The sequence below is a fragment of the Ylistrum balloti genome, unplaced genomic scaffold, assembly GCF_031769215.1.
Source record: "Ylistrum balloti isolate Yb309-2 unplaced genomic scaffold, AGI_CSIRO_Ybal_v1 Utg369912, whole genome shotgun sequence".
NCBI classification, from domain to species: Eukaryota; Metazoa; Mollusca; class Bivalvia; order Pectinida; family Pectinidae; genus Ylistrum; species Ylistrum balloti.
The window spans coordinates 206627-230097 of NW_026782034.1; the positions used below are offsets into that span (position 1 = coordinate 206627).

The window sequence follows — 23471 nt, forward strand, 5'->3', positions numbered from 1 at the left end:
GAGTTCAACAGAATTTGAAAAAAGGATTTGTTCATCTGTGGAAAATATTCCCTGTAAGTTTTAATGTTTGAAGTATTGATACTTAAAGTGAATATCACATCAATCTGGATATATATAACTCCAGACAAGTTTTCAGAAAACATCTTACTTATTTGACCTTTGACCTTAAGAATAGGGTTCCTTGTGACACAATCTGTGACCTTGCACATCTTCTGTTTTGATGCATACAATCATAATATTCTATATTTCCCCATTTTTTGTCATTAAAAAGGTTACAACATAGCTGAGATTTGATGACAATATACCGTTCATTATATTTGACCTTTGATGTAGACAGTCATGCTGACCTTTAATTATACTCACTGTAAATCTACTAATTTACTTATCCATTTTTACAGATCTATATTAAATGCCATCACTTAATGGAAACAACTTTGACATGTTCCAAATTTACCCTTAAACAAATGTACTGAGCTGTAGGTCACTTTAATAAAACACATTGTACAAGAGTGAATATTAGATATGCAGCCCAAGTCAAAAAGCAATGTAGTTCCTTGGTATTTTTCTTCTGTTTTTTAACATTCATGGGATGACCTATTCAAGCAGATTTTAACTGTTTCTATCTGAAGGTTTATATGCAAATGAGGAAACTGTTCCACTATACCAAAGCAGATTTGAGCAGTTTTAATTGGCTGTTATCCCTCTCTTACCATTCATTACCTGGGTGGTTATTTTAAATGCTGAATTATTTAAATGAGTTTGCAGTAAACTGGAAAGGAAATTTACTAAAAGCTTATATGCAAACTAGACCTTAGAGCACTGCCAACCAAGAAAATGCTAACACACAGCTTAAATGTAAATAGGCCTCACCAAATATGGAAGTAGTGAACAGTTAGCAACAGTGTTTGATATAATCCAGATAAAAATACACGACAGTGTTTGATATAATCCAGATAAAAATACATGACAGTGTTTGATATATCCCAGAAAAAAATACACGACAGTGTTTGATATAATCCAGATAAAAATACACGACAGTGTTTGATATAACCCAGAAAAAAATACACGACAGTGTTTGATATAACCCAGAAAAAAATACACGACAGTGTTTGATATAATCCAGAAAAAAATACACAACAGTGTTTGATATAATCCAGATAAAAATACACGACAGTGTTTGATATAATCCAGATAAAAATACACGACAGTGTTTGATATAACCCAGAAAAAAATACACGACAGTGTTTGATATAACCCAGATAAAAATACACGACAGTGTTTGATATAACCCAGATAAAAATACACGACAGTGTTTGATATAACCCAGATAAAAATACACGACAGTGTTTGATATAACCCAGATAAAAATACACGACAGTGTTTGATATAATCCAGATAAAAATACACGACAGTGTTTGATATAACCCAGATAAAAAATCCATGACAGTGTTTGATATAAGATACATGACAGTGTTTTATATAAGATAAATGACAGTGTTTTTTGAGGTAAAAATCTAAATAAAGTTACTGATTTTAGTTGTGTCATATTTTCACCACAGAACAGCTAGAACTATTAGTATGTAAAGTTCTAGGTAAACATGTTCTCTATTAAAATTTGCTATATCAATATTCAGCATACAGTATTACCGTGATAATAAGACACTGAAAATAACATCCCCATTATACATCTACATCATAAACTACATGGAATATAATAATTCAGCTAATATTACATAGTTCTGTATTCAATAAAATGTGATATTACATGGCTGAAAATAGTCCCAATAGTTTATCACAGACAGAGAACCAGCTAGTACATTGACTATAAATGTATATAGAAACTTAACAAAAACTTATTAAAATATTCACAATCAGATGAAAACATTTACATAAATCACACAAAGTAGTAATCAATCAATATATCTGGTCAGATATTTCCAGCCAGGAAATGGACAATACTTAACAGCATGCAATATTCCTGTGGCAAATTTGTTATTTATTTGATTATCATTGAAAAAAAATGAAAAGGAAAAACATTGGAATCAAATGTTACTAAGTATACATGTATATTACTGAACAAAGAACACATGTATAGCATACCAATTAATGTTGTGTATTTATGAACACAGTGTACAGCAAACATATATAGTGATTTGTATGTAAATTAATGTATTAATCAAATCATAAATTGCTGTAATGATTTGTATTATAAACAGAGTTGTATCTAATTAATCACGGATAGGTGTTGAATCGTACACGTGTTTGACTGATAAAACAGAAATCACAAATTTGGAACCTGACATCAGGAGGAATATTCACAAAATATTACACATCAACTTGTATCCAAATCACGAAATTTTAGTTCATTAAAAAAAACACTCTTGTTTTAAATGAAAATTATCAAAAATGTTGACCAGCAAATATAACACAGAGAGTATCTCTGCTATATGTAATCACTGACAAAAATGTGTGTCTGACTAACAATAATGTATGTATAACTAAGTAACAATTTTAATATGATTAGCTCTCATGATTTTCATAGTTTGTACATAAATAAGTTTAACAATTTGTTTATTTATTTACACATAATCGCCCTATCAATAACCAACAAGAGAACTTTTGGGAAAGGAAAATAAAATGCCTGTCACATTTATCACCTCTCCGATTCAATCACCACATAACAAACTTTCATACCTCACACCCCTACCTTTCAGTGGATTTTTGTTACAAAACACTAATCTTTCCCAGAATGCATTGTGATCCCCTACATAACACCTTAACAAAGGCTAAAACAACACTGGCCATTTTGAGATTCTTAAAAGAAGTATTTCCTGCACATCATATGAAAATAATTCTTACTATAATTCATGAAAGTATTATGTGCTGTGTTTAATAGTAAAAGCACATCTCAAAAGCTTAGAGAACAAGAGAATGAACTGGATACTGTCATTAAGAATATCAATTTCCCATTCAGAAAATCATGGTATGCAAAAACGGCCATGCAAACCTCTGTAAAAATTTGTGCATAATTCAGATATGAAACAATTCCAAAATTCGTAAGTATACAGGGTGAGGGTATAAAAGATTTAGTGAATGAAGGTTGATATACCAGTGAAATAGTACTGATGACATATATATCTCAGTAATTAAGGACTATAGCAATACTTTGTACTACCTACAGCAATCTCTGTCTGTCCACATTGAAATTTTGCACTCAGTGTCCACATAATAATAGCTCACTGATCCAAGGCAAATAGTTTTATAAACATGACTTTATAAAGACAATTTATATATAACTCTCCAAAAAAGTGTTTAATAACGTTCTTTATAAATTCACCAATAATTGCTGCCATGATTTAAAGCTAAGTTGTTCAGTCCCCTCAATAAAGCACCAGAGACAGTGTACAGACTGAAGAGATCACAAACATTTGACCTCACCAACATCAAGATTTTCTAGTAGAGACTACACTCAATGTATACATCTCCAGATGAATTCAGATATATTAAGTTTTATATGATCTTTGTCCCTGGAAGTAGTTTACCTCAATGGCTATCCTTTCATCAAAGGCAAGAATGTCACACAGGAGATTTTAGCTAAACTTCAAGGGCCTAGTCGAAACCTTAAAATTTCTGAATCAATGTTGACATTGAGGTATTTCATATTTATATCATATTTATAAGGAATACTATACTTCAATCACTTCCAAATCCTCCTCTCCAGGAAAAAACTCTTTATCTCTGGGCTGTCTCTTCCTTTGTGGGAGGGAAGGCTTTGTGATGTTGTTTGAACTGATACTAAACTCATCCATACTGTCATATGTCTCATCTATAAACACCTGCATTGGCACCTTATGCTGTTTTAGTAAATCTGACTGCATGATGGATTTACTCGCCTCTATTTCTTCGAAATCAATAACATAAGATTCCTCAGGCTCAATCTCAATAGATGTATCACTGTTAACTCTGTGGTGTCCATCCACATGTACATCTGCTGCAACCTCCACTGCAACCCCTTTTGACCTTGACTTTGAACTTTTATATGACCTTTGACCATTTACATCAGAGTTAATATCTAAATTGCTCATTTCTATTTCAACATCCTGCGGTATGATATTGAATTTTTTGGGTGTTGTGAGTTTTTTAATTTTTGTAGTATCCACCACAGTAGACTTTGGACCGTCTTCCTGTGTAACCACAATCACAGGAATTCTATCTACACTTGTGTGTGTTTTCTCCTTCCTGTGACCTTTCTGTCTATGTGACCTGCGTTCAGCCTGTAGTCCCATGGTAGTGTCCATGGGAAGGCAGATCGGGGTGGCAATTTGTTGTTGTACAGTTGGTCTGTGCACAGTTGCCCTCTCTACCTGTGGCCTTGAAACAGGAGGTGGTGAGTCCTCAAAGGGAATTTCCACAACACTGGTGCCAGTGTCAAAGTCATAGTAGTCCCAGGTCGGGGTCTCAGGCCTGGAGACTTGGTTGTCAGCATGCTGCCCTTGTACACCCTTGTGTTTCTTTTTATGTTGTTTCTTATCTTGATCAGTATTTTTTGGTATCGGAACAAAAGTACTTGTTTCATCCATTGTTATATTAGTATGACTATCTAAATGGTGAGGTGAAACATCATTCACACTTGATATACTTCCTCTGACCTTGACCTCTGAACCCTGAACACTTAACCCTGCAACCTTTTTCATATTGACCTTAACTACATCTGTATCAAAATCCTCGTCCTCTAATATAGTCACACGTTTTAAAGAAGTTTTTGGTGCTTCATCCTCATCAAAGTCTTTCACTTTCACCACAGAATGATCTGAATGTAAGGCAGAATCTTCCCCAATTGTGACCCCTGTGAGTTCGAGTTCACTGAGTGCACGTTCTGATCCCTCGGACAGGTCAGTCAGGGACAAATTCCTGATGTTCGGGTTACTGTAGAACACTTGTGCTGAGTTTGTAACCTGAAGGTCAGATGCATAGTAAACCTTCATATTGTAAGGTATAGTGTGATTCATACACGGAATTAATGGATAACTTGTCCGCACTAACTTACGAACAGCAGACTTCAATGGTAAGTGGTACTGGCCAATCAAAAAGCTGCGTTTTGAATACTTCTGCGTGATACAAACCTCTAGTTGGACACTTCTGTTTTGAACCAGGTCAGCAGTGATGTCTGTGTATTCTAGAGGCTTGGTGAACTGAAACGTTGATGGGGAGTAGACATGTTGATAACCTTGGGTTCCTTTCTTTACTTGGAGGTGTGCCTCCGTACTCTCTACCCGTATTTCTTCTGTTTTCCTTTTGGAGTTCTTTTTCTTGTCAGGCATGAGGTAAGACTTGACGTAAATGGAATGGATCATTGAAGTTGTAGCTGCAAGAAGTGAAAACACAGTTTAAAGAGACTATAGTTTACATGATAATGGTACAGTCCAGTTTTGTTATAGGAACGCAGATACAAAATAAAAATATCTCAAATATTTCAAATTGTCTGTATACTTTTAACATTTTAAGTGTTATATTAGTTTTAATACCATGTATGTTAAGCATTTGTTATACCTGTCATATCCTAACATACTACAGGCTCTGATTTTGTCAAAAATATTCAGTTTATCTCAAATGCAGAGTTGATCTCTAAATTAGATATCTGTGAATGTAATACAGTTTATTTCAAAATGTTTATAAATAAGATTTGGCAATCTACAGCTACAAATTTATTCAGATTTAACTTCCATTTTTTTGTTGAGTTTGCCTTCTTTAATCAACAGATTGAGCTTTAAAAAATCTGATGTTTACTTACGTGGTGGTAGAAGAAGATCTGTGACCTGCCAAACTCTAATCTTCAGCGTCATTTTCTTAGCATGGTACTCAAATGTCAGGTGGAGATAACCCAAAACTGAAAATACCAGAGAAATATCAATGGCCAAAAAACAGTTTGTGTGTCAACAAAACTAAACATACAACTTTTCTTTTCAATGTCTAATTTTTATATATTGCGTGGTGAATTCTTGGCAGGAGAATTTCAGCTGGGAAAAAGTCACCAGGTACTTACTTTTTTTTCTGCTCTTCAATGGAGAAAATATAAAATGGCTTATAAAATCAAAAATGGCATTCAAGATTTTACACTTAATAAAGAAAGCTGAGCATGGAAAAATGAACCAATATGTGTGTTATAAAATCAGGAGAAGACAACCTAGTAATACAAACACAACAACAGTTATACAGAGGTAACTACAACTATCACAACAGTTGTTTACTGTCAGCTGTACACATGGATGACTATAAAGAGAAACTAGAAGATAACAATTTATGTCACATTCGTTTACTCTGGTGACATACTTTTTTTTTTTAATCAGGAGAAGATAACTCAATATTGTTGTTATAGCATTAGTTAAAAGTTACTAGGACAACTTAGAAACGAAAAGAGTATATTCCAGTATTGTACAGTCACCACAATAGTAAAATAAATAGCAACAGTTGTATACAGAAAACGACAAAGAAATCAGAGGAAATAGCCCACTATTACAGCCCCAGTAATGTTACAGATCCCAGATAGAATATTCAGTGTAGGCGAAATAACACTTTAACATATATATAAAAAAGAGATTGTAATTGCATGTATGTGTTATTAACTAGATAAATTAAGACCAATGTATACCTGGATCTTTAACTTTCTTATCTTTGACTTTTACAAGATCTTGATTGATAGATTCTACATTGGATTCTCCTGATAATGACACATCATCTTTAACAGGATCTTCCTGGTCTAATGAGTGTTTCTCAGTTTCTATCTCCTCCTCTTCCTCCTCCTCAACCTTCTGACTTGTTTCTGAAATCATCAAAGTTCAATATATATCCACACATCTACATTCATCCTGAGAAGATTTCTACTTCTATCACAGATTAAAATTGCACTTAGTCAGTACAGGGTGTGATATCTGTGACTAGAATGTTACCTTACCTGTAGATTCTTTTAGACAAGTGTATCTAGTCTGACAGAAGAGAATAATTAGATATATGCAAAAAAATAAAATTCACCATCATTGTGTAACTTTGTGAATAATAACATGATATATGCAATCTTACAAAACAAAGAAAGATCCTTTACATACTAGCTATGTTTAAGATATTCAGACATTCCTCTGCAGCAACATCCAGAGTTGTCTGCCCTTGTTTGTTTTTGACATCCCAGTGGCCCCCGGCTGCCAGCAACAGAGAGAGACAATCAACATGTCCTGCCTGGGCTGCATAGTGACAAGCTGTGAATCCATCCAGCGAGTCTGGTTTGTCTGGGTTACCTGTAACACATGTTACATAAAAAATGTAGGAAAGCAGCATGCAAGGGTCTCAAATAGAACCTTATTTCTTCTAATAAGTGTAACCCTGGTAAAATACTAGCCGCAATATACCACCCAGCTAGAGAGAGCTTCTCTTTAGCTCGATTGGTTGAGCATCAGACTAGTAAGCCAGGGGTCCCGGGTTCGATTCCTAGTGGAGACATTGAGATGAAAAATGACCTCTGTCACATTGGCACCCATGTAGGCACCCGGGAATAGTACTTAGCCATGCCCCACCGGCATCGCTGTAACCCATGGAACTCATTGCTGTAACCCCTGGAAACTCGAGGACGAGTTATTTCCTAGAGGGGGAGTATGTAACCCTGGTAAAATACTAGCCGCAATATACCACTCGGCTAGAGAGAACTTCTCTTTAGTTTGATTGGTTGAGCGTCAGACTAGTAAGCCAGGGGTCCCAGGTTTGATTCCTAGCGGAGGCATTGAGATGAAAAAAGACCTCTGTCACATAAGTGTACCATGTCTTTAAACAACAGAGAATGATTGCACCTAATGCAGCTTTGAACATGGAAAACTTTCCATTCAAACATACTTAAATAACAGAAATTACAATTTGAATCTGAAATGGAAAAATAAATTTCAGTTAAATGTCTTAGTGACAGGGTTTGAATGCAGTTTAATAGTTAAATGTAATGGAAGATCAATAACCCAACTGTTTACAGGCTTTAGTTAAATGTATCTGTCCCCTTTCTAAAAAGAATGCGGGGTGTATACTGTAGTAAAGGGGAGGTGTACTTATTAGGTTGAATATGGCAGTATACAACAGATTCCCATTTGATTCTATACTGTATATAAAAACATTACCAAATTATTAAGAATATAAATACAAAAAAATTAAAATTCACCATCATTGTGTAACTTTGTGAACATACAGATATCGTAATCCTGTTAAATACATACATCAATACAGGAAATGGTTTAAGTTAAAGCACACAAAATGACATATGTGAGAAATTTAACAACATTTTCACTAGTGCTTTGTACTTCTCGTTGCTGTACAATAAGATGTGATTTAAACACTGACCTTTGTGTTTTAGTAAGAGCTTGAGTATGTCATCCTCTCCGTTATGTGAGGCTTCGTGTAAGGCACTCCACTGATACAGACCAATCAGATTGGGGTCGTAGCCTTGTTGAAGAGCTAACCTCACAGCATCTATGTCACCATACCGGACTGCCTCATGAAGTTTTGTGTCAAATGTTCCATGCTCCAGGCTCCCCATTCTTTTAAATCTTAATGAAAATAACAAGTTGTTTAATTTCATGTCTATAAAAAACAATGAACCAAAGGGAATGTTTAGGGAGACATATTGATGTTTTGGTTGATCACTTGTGAGTGTAGAATCTTAAATGGATAGTAAACATGAATGTACATTACAGTTTTATCAAGGCAGGTAAGCATTTGGAATTAAATATTGGAACATTAATCTCAATTCCCAAATTAATTGTGTTGATATGTCCTGGTTGCCTAAATCAAACATATCAATATATAGTAGAAAGTACAGATCATTTTACTAGTCTTGGTAAGTGGACTATACTGTTTCAAATAGTATAGTTACAACATTAGTGGGAATTTCACTTCTTTTTTGTAAGTAAAAGCGTTAGCATATTTTGATTTTTTCTATTGTAGATCTTTTCCAATGATTTCACTTGGCCGAATCCCTTGATTAAGTCTTTGTATTCAAATTGGTTCATGGAAGCAAAAAAACCAAACAAGTGTACAGTCATAAGGACATATAGAATGGTACTAATGTACCAAAATATACAGATTATTTTTAAAAGATATCTAGATTTTAAACATGAGAAACATTATTCCTGAGAAAGGCACAGTGAAGGCTAGATGTCAGTTGGTGTAATACATTGGGAGGTGATTTAACACTATACTGGCTTACTGTCTATAAGTATGATATAAGTACAGATTACTGACGTAGTATTTTGTGTTATCGGTAAGGTGCATTATCTTTAAATAGATAAAGAGATCATAAATTGACAGTCTAAATTAGACATTTTAAACATATATAATCATAAAACAGTAGGAACTGAAAGGATCTCCCAGCCCTTGTTGATTCAGATCAGAGCATCATATCATCCTTCCTAGCATTTCGTAACCCTTCATTTGACATCGATGTTAAAAAAAAGAGTTATTGCGTTTTCAAGATAAGCGCTTGATAATAATCAATCTGTAGAAAATACTTTTCATAACCTTTCTAGAAGTTTGAGTGTTTGTCACATTGAAGAGCTTACCATTTTATTTTTGCGTGCTAATTGGGCTTTTTAGCACGTAAAAACATGCAAAAATCGGTTTCCACAGACGCCATTGCGGAAATCTCCTCTGTAATGAAATCTCGCGTGACCTGTCTTTTTGTTCGGACACTTTCTGTTATTTACATATCAAATAAAGTAAACTCACGAAATCGGAATATTTTGTACGAAAGAGAATTGTGGGAAATCAATGGCGCCTTGCAGATAAAAAGCAAGTTGACAGTTACTTGCAACTTGTTGTTTATTTACATAATTTAAGACATTTGACGACATATTAAGTGAGCTAAGAAGACCTGATAAAATCATCTACACTCATGATCAAGTACTTTGTTATGGGATTACGCGGTTTCTTTTTGCTGGCTGCTAAGATCTGGAGTTTCGTTTGCTACTGCTTCAAAAGACAAGCCAGGACGGTAAGTGACACGGATTTTAACTAGGTTATGTTATCATCGGTAAATATAGACATCTTGTCTTTTATATCGATAAAGCTTTCACATCAAGGATAATGAGGTTGCAACGTCGAGATAAGGAGTTGACTGATGGTATTTTGGTCAGTACCCCATCAGTAAATGTTTTCAAATAAAACAAGCACGTGCCCGCTTATTTAAATATTTAAACCACATAGTAACCTATGATGTACTGGTTTGACCCAATTAAAATAATGTTCATGGTTTTGTTTGTTTAGCTTGAATGTCAGGTGTCAGGAAATCAATCGGAGTAAATGCAAACAGTCCAATGTGCACACCACACGCAGAGTAGTGGAATGACATATAACTAATTAATAAGAACGCACGTGACCTAAATATCCTTAATCACAATATGCAAGGTCATTCACCCATAAAGTGGCTTCTTAACTTCGAAATTCCAAGACCTACAAACTGAATTGACATTTGTTTACTTAAACAAACATGAAATTATCCTTTAATCCAATAAATGCTTACAGATTCTAACGTCTTACTAGTAACATAATACACACAAACAGAGAGATTAATAAATCATGTTTACAAACATAGCCTCATGATAGGAGTACACATGTAGTACGCAGGTGAGCAGTAATGAAAATTCTACATTAGATTCAACCAAGATTTGATTTCTATTTTTCTGCTTAAATTTTGTGTTAATATTATTAACCATACACTTAGATATATCAAAATCAACTTTTCAATAAAGAGAAGCTAAAAAGGTGTCACTTTCTAATGACTGTTTTGCTTTAGTTTGTATTCATTATGGTACCAGTGTATAGTTCTGTATGATGAATGAATGTACTTCACTCTGAGATATTGATCACATGAATTCTACCCCAAGGCCATGGAAGCTACGAAAATGTTGACAAGTTTATGGCAGTGCATCTAATTGGAAATTCATGTGGGAGTGAATGTGTATGTTGGATTGAAATGGTTAAACATGTTGTGTTACCTTTTAGAATTGTTGACTCTTGCTAGATGGTCTATCTCACTCTCCGTGAACCAACCACTCAAACATTGATCAACATCTTTAATGACTGTCAGCATCCGTGAAGTTAGTCAGAATTATCCTGACATTCTATTATCTTTTTTATATCAGTCTTCAGTCAATGAACTGAAGGCCAGTCTGAAAAAGTTTATGGGGAATGTCAAATTAATTCCGACTACTGTGAAGTGTGATGATGTCAGTGATTGATAGTTCATTATTTTACTTGGAAAAACATTACACTTATTACCCTTCTTATGACCTGTAGTTGAGGCATTGTTCTCTCTGACGAGGGATGTAACAATACAGTTTAGCTCTGATATGATGTGCATCATGATACACACCCTTTTACTTGTTTATATAATACACTTTTATATGTAATATGAAATTCTGATGAAAAGAACATGAAAGTTTAATAAAATACAAGAACAAGATGCTAATGTGAAGTGTGTTTAAAATGTCTGCTTACAACTAAGAGTATGATATGAAAGTATACTGTCAATTGAATCATAATGCAAACATTGCAATATGTATCAGATCACAATAAATTGTTTCATGTCTACCTCTGACCCTTCACAAGTTTTCTTGAATCTCTGCTACGTGATGAAGATTTTTAAAAGGTCGCCTGAATTGTAAAAACTTTCACCTTGAAGATACAACAATGGTTGTACCTGTACATTCACTGCTACATCTGTCTTAGGGATTCAATTTTAGATCTTAGGTTATTCCACTTGATTTTGATCTAATAGGGCTAGTGTATGGTAGTAGATGTGCATTTATTGAAGGTGAGAGAAGTAGTTAAACTGGAGTCAATTACCTACTACAAGCTGGAAGCTCAATGAGTAGATAATTTATTCAGTCACAGGATTCAGATTTTCTTCTGATTATCGAGTAATCTGAATAGGTATGGCTGTTTATTATTACATACCATTAATAGCCAGAGGTATTTTTGATTAACATTTGATTTTAATGAGATTGATTATTGTATTTTCCCTAGTGATAACTTGTTAAACATGTCGCCAAACCTACTACAATATGAACCCATTTGAGTTTGTATTTATAGGGTTGCAGGTTTTGTATTAGCAGTCAGAAACTTGTGTTGAAGTAATTATATTATAATAAGGTAAAAAATGATAACGCAAAAGTGAACCGGTTTGATTGTCAGCTACCAGCTTAGATTATCAAATAATCTGCTCAATTTAACTGGTGGTATTGTGTGATTGGTTTTGTGGTATTGTGTGATTGGTTTTGTGGTATTGTGTGATTGGTTTTGTGGTATTGTGTGATTGGTTTTGTGGTATTGTGTGATTGGTTTTGTGGTATTGTGTGATTGGTTTTGTGGTATTGTGTGATTGGTTTTGTGGTATTGTGTGATTGGTTTTGTGGTATTGTGTGATTGGTTTTGTGGTATTGTGTGATTGGTTTTGTGGTATTGTGTGATTGGTTTTGTGGTATTGTGTGATTGGTTTTGTGGTATTGTGTGATTGGTTTTGTGGTATTGTGTGATTGGTTTTGTGGTATTGTGTGATTGGTTTTGTGGTATTGTGTGATTGGTTTTGTGGTATTGTGTGATTGGTTTTGTGGTATTGTGTGATTGGTTTTGTGGTATTGTGTGATTGGTTTTGTGGTATTGTGTGATTGGTTTTGTGGTATTGTGTGATTGTGTGATTGGTTTTGTGGTATTGTGTGATTGGTTTTGTGGTATTGTGTGATTGGTTTTGTGGTATTGTGTGATTGGTTTTGTGGTATTGTGTGATTGGTTTTGTGGTATTGTGTGATTGGTTTTGTGGTATTGTGTGATTGGTTTTGTGGTATTGTGTGATTGGTTTTGTGGTATTGTGTGATTGGTTTTGTGGTATTGTGTGATTGGTTTTGTGGTATTGTGTGATTGGTTTTGTGGTATTGTGTGATTGGTTTTTATTACTTTGTTATTACTGGTGATATTCTTGAAAGTTTTATAAGTAGGTAAATGCTGGTAAAAAAACGTGATTAAGATCATCCAAACATGACCATAGTTATATATAGTTATATATAGTACCCTTTAACATCAAATGAACTGATCATGACTGAAGATAATAGACAGGTAACTTTACCTGGTTGAAAGATTAGATTTAAAAATATTAAAAGCATTTCATAAAAATGTTTTAACATTAAGCAGACTCATTATTTGACTGTTTTTCTTTAATCTCAAGTAGGCTTAAAAGTTTATTACAACGCTGAATCATGTCGTTTACTTTTACAATACACGTTATCATCAGTAAAGTTTTATTTATTTGTTTTTCAGGTTATACAACATCAAACAGTTAGATATGAAGTAATACAACTATCACCGTTATCCAAGCATAGACTTAGTAAGTAACAATAGCAGAGACAATTCTGTATGCATGATGAATCAAGGAGACAGATTTGTTACAAGTTGTCAATCTTTTTCTATACCCTGTCTCCTCTATGTACTCTGAAACAAGGAGACAGGTTTACAAAACTTGTCAAACTTGTTCCTTATCCTGTCTTCTGTACTTACTCTTAATTATGGAGACGGGTTTATGAAAGTTTTCAAACTTGTTTCGGAGCTAGCACTCTTTATATTGTTTTTTATTGTATACATATTTAATGTGTAAAATGAAATGAAGTTTATGTTAATTGACGCAGTCCTAAGTGAAATGTTATATATCTAAAGGTTTCTTAACCAGGAAATGTACTAAATTATTATGTACACCATCAGCTATATTCCACATGTATATGCCTAAAATGAGTTCATTTTACCTTACACAATATACATACACATTGTTTCTGTTTTCATGTAAGAAGTATTTTTGCATTTAGTTTAAATGTTTGTCTTTCAGGTATGCTAAAAAGGAAAACACTAGTATTGGATCTAGATGAAACACTGATACATTCTCATCATGACGGAGTATTAAAGCCTACAGTAAAACCTGGAACCCCACCTGATTTTGTCCTTAAAGTAATTATGAGCATTTGATTATACACAACCTGATATTGGGTTTATATATACACTACTGAGTCAAGTGTTTATCATCCTTATCACTCCCTACTGTGGTGGTTTATCTTTCTCAGGAAGATCAGAAACAAATCTGTCTGTGCTGTAGTAGTTGTGTCATTGGGCAGGATATTTAACCTTTATTGCTCTTGATGGCATGTGACAAGCTTCCCACATTTCGTTCATAGAATTAGCCACCAGCTACTTTAAGGAGAACCTGCTTCGAAATGACCATAGCTAGCTTAATAACATAAATGAAAATTGTTGTGAGTGTTGGCAATAATTTTAATTATCTTCTTCTGGAATTTTTACATCTGTAGTTTGTTATGTCTACTTTTCTTAAAGTCCTTTATTGTTAATATTTAATTTTGATTCTTGTAACTATTTTAAGAAATTTCATCTATTGATAACAGTTAACTGAATTGTTGATTTCACTGTTAATCCTACATGTAAGAAAGAAATACAGAAAAGATCAACTTTAGATGAAACCAAATTAGAATTATGATGAGATTCCTCTAGGATTACCCTTGACCTTGACCTTAACCATGAACAACTCATTATTCTTTTAATACTTGCTGTTTTACAGGTGAATATTGACAGACATCCTGTAAGATTTTTTGTACACAAAAGACCACATGTGGATTATTTCTTAGAAATTGTAAGTCATGATATAGTGCTACTGTATTCAAAAAGAAAATCTTCAACTAAATGCATATTTAACGTATTAAGTTCCTTTTTGAAAGTAAATGTCAACACGTTACATTCCTCTTAATAAATGTGAGATGTTTCAGGAGGGGGAGGCTGTCATTAATTAAAGACTGCAAACAGAGTATGAACACTTGTTAAATGTCATGACAGTGTACAACTTCATTTCTAAGACTTCAGTTTCTGTTTACTGGGAAATTTTTGTATGCATTTGATGTTCACCCTTACAAAGGAGGAGGAATTTTTAGGGCGAAAATTTGTAATATATATATAACCCTTTTATATAATCCGCAGAGGGTGAAATGAATATGAGGTAAATTTGTGTAATAATGGAACAAAGGTGAAAATAACTTGGGTCAAAATGTCTCCATATACAGCACTATTTTATACTGAAAATTTATTTTTCTTATTATAGGTAAGCCAGTGGTACGACCTGGTGGTTTTTACAGCTAGTATGGAGATTTACGGTGCGGCTGTAGCTGATAAACTTGATAATAATAAAGGCATTCTACGTCGTAGATATTATAGGCAGGTAAGTTTAACACAGGTATGCTGTGGTACAGATGTTTAACATTTTAAGTTAAACAAATGACATCCACACAATATCACATTGCTGCCGTCAGTGTTTTTTGATTATACGAAAATACACAAATGACAACATCACACTCCTGACATCATTGTTGTTCCAATTAAACAAAAATACATGAATGACATCCACACCACATCACTCTCCTGACATTAAAATTAATGTCAGAATAATTTTCTGAACACGGCTCAGCAAAAATATCCACCATGTTACCACCGGTGTTGTGAATGCTATAATAGATATTTTCCTTCTGTTTATAATATATTGATAATCATCATCATTGGTTTGAGAAATGGTAATGATGTGTCTTGAACTTGAACGCTATTCCCATCTCTCCTTATTGCCTCATCAGTGTAGGTGATATAAGGCAGGATACAAGCAAACAGGATCTCGGGTATAACCTAATATTTTGTCGCTTGTAAATAGCATGCATCAGAATCAAGTTACCCAAAAAAATAATTTCTCAGCCTAATTAAACACAAAACTTCCGAAGTTTGTTCTTTTGTAAGTGAAAAATTGTGTAAACTGTAACAGATTAGTGAAATTATATAATGAGTCCTATACATTTCTATTGTACTATCATGTGCAGTTATTTGTATTCTGTTGTCCTTGTTTCAGCACTGTCATTTAGCAGAAGGCAGCTACACTAAGGATTTATGTGATATCTGCAGCGACCTTTCCAGTATATTTATACTCGACAATTCTCCAGTGGCATATAGGAATTATCAAGGTAGGTTATCAGTATTTATATCCACTTGTCTGGGCAATCAATTTTAGCTTTAGATGGGATTCAAAATATATTCCCAAGAACTTTATCCCTTTCATATGATAATATCAGGTTATGTTAAAGTAGAAATCTTTCATTGGTTCGTTAATTATATTGTAACCGGTTTGAGATGGTCTATGATGAAAACTTTCAATAAAGAAATGATAAGACAGAAATACTGGTGAAATAGGTAGATGATAAGACAGAAATACTGGTGAAATAGGTAGATGATAAGACAGAAATACTGGTAAAATAGGTAGATGATAAGACAGAAATACTGGTGAAATAGGTAGATGATAAGACAGAAATACTGGTATAATAGGGAGATGATCATGAGGAGATGTAGATATTCAGAATTGTGTAGAATAAAAGATTACATAAATACAGAACTGTTTTAATATTTTCTGATCTGTGAAAACTGCTTTCAGGAAATTTAATATAGAATCATGCAAGGAAAATAACTCCAAATATTGTGTTTATTTCCAGATAATGCTATCCCTATACGGTCATGGTTCAGTGACCCTACAGACACAGCACTTCTCTGTTTGTTACCAATGCTGGACGCTTTGAGGTTTTGTAACGATGTGCGATCAGTGCTTAGTAGAAACTTACATCTACATCGGACATAGCCCTGGAGTTTGTTTGTGGACATTGTGTCATCCTCACTGTAATATAGAACCTTGTATTAACATATATGTGTATTACACCAACACACACACACATACCCTACATATCACCATCTCCCCAAACATACCACACCTCAATACATATCAAAGACGAACCTTTTGTATCGCACACTATAAATCTATTGTCTCTTTCCCTATCCAGCTTCATCCAACACTCAGAGACCCAACAGAATTTTTTTTTCGTAGTCCTAATTTTATTAAAAATACCAGATTCCCTTCCAGTACATAAAAATCCATTCCGTTTCTTTATTTCAGACGTGGTAACAATTGGTGTATTTTGTAAAGACAACACATTTACGTGCTTTGCTGCAGGCATTGCTTCAAAATCTGTTATTACTTTTAAAGCACTTTTTTAAACAAAGTTTGATTTTCAAACATGACATATGACTAGCTATTTGCTATTCTACAATTCAATTGATCTACAACATGGCCAGTGGAATGTTTGTGGCTGCATCAAAATTTAAGTTATCAGGGACATTATCATTCATATACTGGTAAGTTTGATCCTGTTTAGAGCTTTCAACGATCTCATAGCATAGTGACAATGGCTTTTAGATTTTATGTATCATGGGTTTGGATCTAATGTTAGATTCAAAGATAGTTACTATAGGTCCCCTATGAAAACTTAGTAGTAGTGACATACATATGGTATATATGTGGAAGTATGTTGTACTCATTGACTGAAAATTGGCATGTTAGGCAAAGATCATAGGCCACTGGGTACCTCATCACTTAGTCATGTGAACAGGTATGCTTCGGCTTTAGAATATTAGAACAGGTACACTTTTGCTTAAGACGATTTTTTCTCCTAGCCTGTTGGGTACTGAGCTGCCCTTTCATCAACATTCCTTTAATAAAGGATTAGTATAAGCTTATATAGCTGATACATATATCTACAAACTGAACAATCACTTTTTTGGGTCTGTGTTTAAAAATTCACTAGCTTCTGCTTCCAGCACATTATACATTTACTTTTATTTGTCAACAGAATTAGAAAATTTCAGATGTTTGTTCGCTTTGCCAATACAGTCAGAAAAATGCAGATGTTTATTTACTAACACAACTAGAAAAAGAGATGTGTTTGCTTTGCCAACACTATTTGAAAAATGGCAATTGAGAAAAAAAACTGACAGATTAATAATATAAACAATTGATATTAAATCATGAGATAATTACAATGATTTCTACCTCATCAAACTATTACATTATCTGCCATTACTACAATAAAATAGAGATTTAAACAGTAATACTGATTTCCAATGTTGATGATATAAGTGCAAACATTTCCATGTATAACTTGTTTTTGAGCTTTTCACCATTTTGTGCATGTGGATGTTGTAAAATTATGGTGAATTTGATGAATAATGTGTTTAACAATTTCTAAGGTTTACTCCATATCAGTATACTAGTCAATAATTATGAACTAGTTATGAAAAGGATTTGTTTGAATAATCAAATTGAACATTCATGTATCTGAAATAAGGGTAATAATAGATTTTATATATCCTTTATACATGGTCTTTGTTGAATAATTTCACCAGCAGTACAGTGTTTCTGTATCATACATGTATATGTCAGAGTATTACGTCTGTAATACTGTATGATACATGTAATACAGGATAATGCCTGTGATACAGTTTGATACATGTAATGCTGTATGATACATGTGATACAATATAATATCAGTAATACTGTGTTATATCAGTAATACTGTGTTGTATTTGTAATACTGTGCTATACTTTTAATACTATATGATTTTGATCGATTATAGCTTTGGTACATAGGAATAATCACTGATAAATCTCGGGTACCTTCAAAATAATGAGTTTGTAATATTACAACCATACAAAACATTTTAAAGTTGGATATAAAGTAAAAATTGTCAGTGATGTGTAATAAATTGGAAGACTGTTAATAGATTGTCTCTGTGATGACTGTAAATATAGTATACAAGGTTTGTCAAACCTGCTTTAGATTGTATAGTGTACTGGTTATGTGTAGACTACCCTGTAGTTCTACACATAGCCTCTACAGAGTGACCAAGTCATCTGTTCAATTTAGGTATATATTGGTGCAGAAAGGTGATATACACATGTAGGTAATTCTACTCCAGTGTATTCACCACCTAGAAGTGGTGATATTTAGACAGGAATATATAGGATGCAATAAGAAGTGAATTGATTAAAGTGGAATTTGTTTTTAAGCAATATATGTCTTTATTGTGAGTAAAATGCTGCATAAAATAGCTGTGCAATAATAAATATTACATTTAATAACTTGTAATAGAAATTATCAGCCCCTATCTGTTTGCCACAGGATGAAATTGATTCTGGCATTCTTTTTTGTCCTTGGTCAGCAGGTTAACAAAAATGAGATGGTACAAACTAACTGACAAAATACACAATCACATCTCAGAAAGTATTTTTTTATCTCTGATTTCACAAGAACAAATTTCATTAAATGAATTGGATCAAAACAGGTTTTTTTCGTGCTTGATTGATGAACATGTTACAGAATTTGCTCACTTCTGTTCAATAGTTAAATATAAAATTCCGTTGTTTAAACATAGAGTTGGCATGTTGTGACTTTTATAATAATGTTAAAGTTGACAACACAGAAAAACATATTGTAAGTTTGAATGAAACAAAAATTTGGGGATGCAACATCACTGTCTTTTTGCATACAATTAAATATGTTAATCAGAGCTTTTTCTATAATTACAGTGTTCTAATTGGTCAAATGGCTAAAGAAGAGAAGAATGTTTTGTATTTTCAATGTCCACAAATTTATATATAAGAAAACTGTCATACAATTGTATACTTCAATATCTTGCCCAACCTCTTCATAGACAACTATCATACATATTGCTCTCCAAAAAAAAAAAAACACACACAAAAAAAACCCCCAGAATTTTGCATGTGTGTTGGACATAATTATATTGTTCCAATTGACCACTTGCCCACCAGAATCAAATTCATTCTCGGTTTAACCATGGGAGATATTTGAAAAGTCACTTTCAACTTGATTTAAAGTGAACATTTGATCTATAATAAAGCCTAATAGAAGTTACACGAGTACACACGCTGATCTGCTTCATCAAATATTTCATATTACAATATATATAAGTTGATTCAAGGTCATGCCAGATATGACTATTTTTTTGAGTTTCCAGTCTGAGTTTTATAGATAAGTACTATATTGTTATGTATATACTTTATTTCCATGTTCAAATGGAACATTTTATTAGCATTAAAATATCTAACAACTTTGTTAATTTTGTTGAGTGTGTGTGAACTGTAAAAGTAACAGAAAATATTTTATGGTTATTTTGCTGCGTTAATTGTATTATTATGATTTCATTGATGTTGATTAGGACTGCTTTCTGTCTGAAATCTTTCCTTGGGTTGAAGTAGATTTGGAACGCAAATGTTCTTAAGATATCAGAAGTTATATATTTGTGTTTTTGTTTAGTTTGAAGGGTGCCTATTGGTTTTATTTGTTAAGATTTACATGTGTTCATAGATTTCTAAAAAGTCCTGCTCCATCCAGCATCACAATTACTTTTAGTTTGGGATAAAATAGTTCTAAAAGAAACTCTCATCCATTTTCTGATATATAATTTCTTATGGGGATGATCATAAAATGATCGCAAACCCTACAGGATAGATTTCTATTCCTGATACCCCAAAGTAAAAAAAAAATAATAAAAAAAGATATTGAATGGTTCTGTTAACCACATAATCCTACTATACATACACCGTATATATACAAATAAGTGATATATTTTAAGAACAAGACTTTTTTGTATCAGGGAACATTTTTAAAGAAGATATAAATGTGATTCCTGTTAAATATATTATCTGTAACTGCTAAAAGGATCAACATAATTTACCTATTAAATGCGTTATATTGCCAATAGATGTGCTAATATCTATAAACAACCCCCATCACCAACAACCCATTCCCACCCTAAAGAAATAGGGAAGTAGAATGGAAGGTTATTTTGAAAGTCATCAGTGTTGAAGGGGGTGTGACCTTTTATTTCTTCAACTAAAATTCTCCATTTTGATGTTGAATATGAATAGCGTGCTGCTGGATGGAGCCTTCTATCATTCAAACGGAATGTTTATCTTCCTTTCATAATTTGAATTATACTCAATATTATTGGTTTGAATATGTTTTTCATCAGATTTAAAGATTGGTGTCACATATTCATCAGTCATTCTACATCCATTCAAACTACTTCAGGAAACCACCATGAACCAAATCAATAAATTTCAAATTGGTCTTTCTAGGTCTTTTATTTACGTAATATAAAATCCAACATCAATGCTTTGTTTTTATCCTAATGAAAGTGAAAGGGAGTTTTGGTTAAAGCATGTTGTATGCTTCTTTCTTTTTATAAAGTCTGTTAAAGTACAATTTTCAAAAAGTGCTCCTCAAAAGTGATAATTAAAAGCTCCCAGTTAATTTGGGCTGTTGTAATAAATATTAAGATCTGGTAGTAAAATCTTACTCTTGAAGTAAATTTCAGGCTCAGAACAATTCATACCCGTGATACACTTGTTCAATGTTTAGATTAAAAATTCTAAAAATCCTTTTTTTTTTTTTTTTTTTGTGATCTCTTGATTTTCTAGTCAAAAACTAATAATCTCTATGAAAAATCACACACTGTGTTATTGTATATTGTGTTGTAACTGCTTATATTTATGTAAGGTTTCATTTGTTCTGTTGATAAATAAACACTTCTGGTGGGAGGGACGACTAATTGATAAGTTAAATAAGCATTTGTGATTCCTTATTTCACATAGAAATGATATGAAAATATTGGATCAAATTATTATTAGTAGTAAAGATTTTTGCGATATTCCAGGAGTTACGTTCACTATTGCTCTCTGCACCCCTGGAACGTGTCATGGCAAAATTGAACATTTCAAATGATTTTCATAATATTGAATGAACAAGTTCCTAATATTGAATTTTCAAAGGCGGTGACAGTTTCCCACCTCAGAATATAATCTGATCAAAGTGTCATAAAAAGTGTTTGAATTATCACATTGTCAAAAAAGGGGGGAGAGGGGGAGACCAGTGTTAAGGCTTTGTTACATTAGCTGATAGACCACAAAATGGAAATTGTTCTGATATTTTTCATTAATTCTTTGTATTAATACAAGTTTTAAAATTAAGCTCAGTATTCCTATGTAGAGCATTGCCTGTATGTGTTAAATGAAACTAGTAGTAAAATAGCTATATGTGTATTTATAGAATATGCAAGCAAAGCGAGCACAGTTGTAGTTATAATCCTCTCCGTACTCTAAACCTGTAGTTTCATTTTACCCTTCCTCTACACCCATACAAGTCTGAGGGTTTTATATATCCAGTGTTTTAATTTGTATCACGTCAAACTGGACCATGGCAAAAAAAAACATACAATAGATAGTAAGAACTCTTCAGACTAATATGGATGTACTTTAGCAACCTGTAACTGTACATGTTCAACACTGCAATGAGTGCTTTTTAACCCTAGCTTACCTGTTGTTGTACTGTCCCATATCATAACCTGTTGTTGTATGTTGGCTGTAATGTATGTGGTATGTTATATAGCAGTACACTGATGCCCAGACGTGTAGCGTCACTGTGTGATGGGAGGTGTAGCGTCACTGTGTGATGGGAGGAAAGAGTAGTGTATGTTTATGGTAGCAACACCTTAACAATCCAAGTCACTTCTCTTATACTCTCTAGACTTCTGATTATTCTCAATACACATAAAATGAAAGCACCAGTACCTGTGAGATGTATGTTTTACTGTTTATATAGATAAAAATTCCCTCAAAATTTAGTCCAGAATTAAAATGTTCCGATTATCATTAACTGCTGCTTAAATCATGGCTGACTATGATGTTGCCATGAGCTATTTTATGCACAACAAGTACAATATGTATTTGATACAGTATTCAACAGTTGAAAAATGGACTCCTGTCTCCATAAACCTGTATTATGATTTCATATTTGAGTAATTTTGATTTTCAGAAAGGTTTGTTTGAAGACTTTCTAGAATTAAGTGATAAAAAGACAAATTTCCCGCTGAAGGTCCTGTAGTAGTTGTAGTACATGTGTATGGAAAAGGAGTCTAAAGCCATGTTATGTATAGTGTATGTCATTCTTCTGTATCGCCATCAAATATCATAGCCTAGATTATAATTTTTGTTGTCATTGCTTGTAACATTGATGTCATGCTATTGTATCAGTGACCATAGTAACCTTCACTCCCTTCTGTTATTGACTGGACTAGTCTAAATTATAACTTGAGGGTGAGAAGGAACAGTAACATGTTTGTGATACTAACTTTCACACCCGTGTGAAAATATTGAGCTGGTCCACATGATTTGGGTATGAAAACTTCATGAAACAAAGGCTGGTCCAGAATATTGAATGCCTGAATATTTTTGTTTACATGATACTCCACCACATTGAAGCTATCTACTTACATGTTCACTTAGTTTAAATTTCACACTTTTGATCAAGTGCAACCTTGTAAGATAAATGATGGAACAGAAATGTCTCCTTTGAAAGCAGCTTGACAGAATATTTATGTTCAATTTTACATATGGATGTAGAGAGATATAAATATTGTCATTACCTCTTAGCCACAAGATTATTTTCCTTGTTCCTCAA

The 23471-nt window shown here is 33.2% G+C and overlaps 2 protein-coding genes across 2 annotated transcripts; one reads left to right on the top strand and one right to left on the bottom strand.

The window, feature by feature from the left end:
• Nucleotides 1-3686: 3686 nt before the first annotated feature.
• LOC132546737 (uncharacterized) lies at nucleotides 3687-8566 on the bottom strand. The gene is made up of 5 exons (XM_060210454.1): nucleotides 8371-8566; nucleotides 7100-7289; nucleotides 6650-6813; nucleotides 5792-5887; nucleotides 3687-5365 (listed from the first exon to the last, which is right to left on the bottom strand). Exons 1-5 carry the CDS (start codon nucleotides 8564-8566, stop codon nucleotides 3687-3689), a joined length of 2325 nt encoding a protein of 774 aa, XP_060066437.1.
• A 1271-nt stretch (nucleotides 8567-9837) lies between these two features.
• Nucleotides 9838-18367, top strand: LOC132546749 (CTD nuclear envelope phosphatase 1-like). Its single transcript, XM_060210468.1, has 7 exons — nucleotides 9838-10018; nucleotides 13339-13405; nucleotides 13898-14016; nucleotides 14639-14710; nucleotides 15173-15289; nucleotides 15962-16073; nucleotides 16596-18367. The coding sequence occupies exons 1-7, from the start codon at nucleotides 9920-9922 to the stop codon at nucleotides 16736-16738; spliced, it is 729 nt and encodes a 242-aa protein (XP_060066451.1). The 5' UTR covers nucleotides 9838-9919; the 3' UTR covers nucleotides 16739-18367.
• Nucleotides 18368-23471: the final 5104 nt, after the last annotated feature.

What these genes read in the sequence shown, in the direction of transcription:
- LOC132546737 (XM_060210454.1), bottom strand. Translation starts at nt 8,566, where the DNA reads ATGGGGAGCCTGGAGCATGGAACATTTGACACAAAACTTCATGAGGCA. An exon ending in GCTCTTACTAAAACACAAAG is followed by an intron (nt 7,290 to 8,370) that starts GTCAGTGTTTAA and finishes CATGTGTTACAG; the next exon opens with GTAACCCAGACAAACCAGAC. An exon ending in ATCTTAAACATAGCTAGTAT is followed by an intron (nt 6,814 to 7,099) that starts GTAAAGGATCTT and finishes TTCAGAAACAAG; the next exon opens with TCAGAAGGTTGAGGAGGAGG.
- LOC132546749 (XM_060210468.1), top strand. Translation starts at nt 9,920, where the DNA reads ATGATCAAGTACTTTGTTATGGGATTACGCGGTTTCTTTTTGCTGGCT. An exon ending in TCAAAAGACAAGCCAGGACG is followed by an intron (nt 10,019 to 13,338) that starts GTAAGTGACACG and finishes TTTGTTTTTCAG; the next exon opens with GTTATACAACATCAAACAGT. An exon ending in GTTATCCAAGCATAGACTTA is followed by an intron (nt 13,406 to 13,897) that starts GTAAGTAACAAT and finishes TTTGTCTTTCAG; the next exon opens with GTATGCTAAAAAGGAAAACA.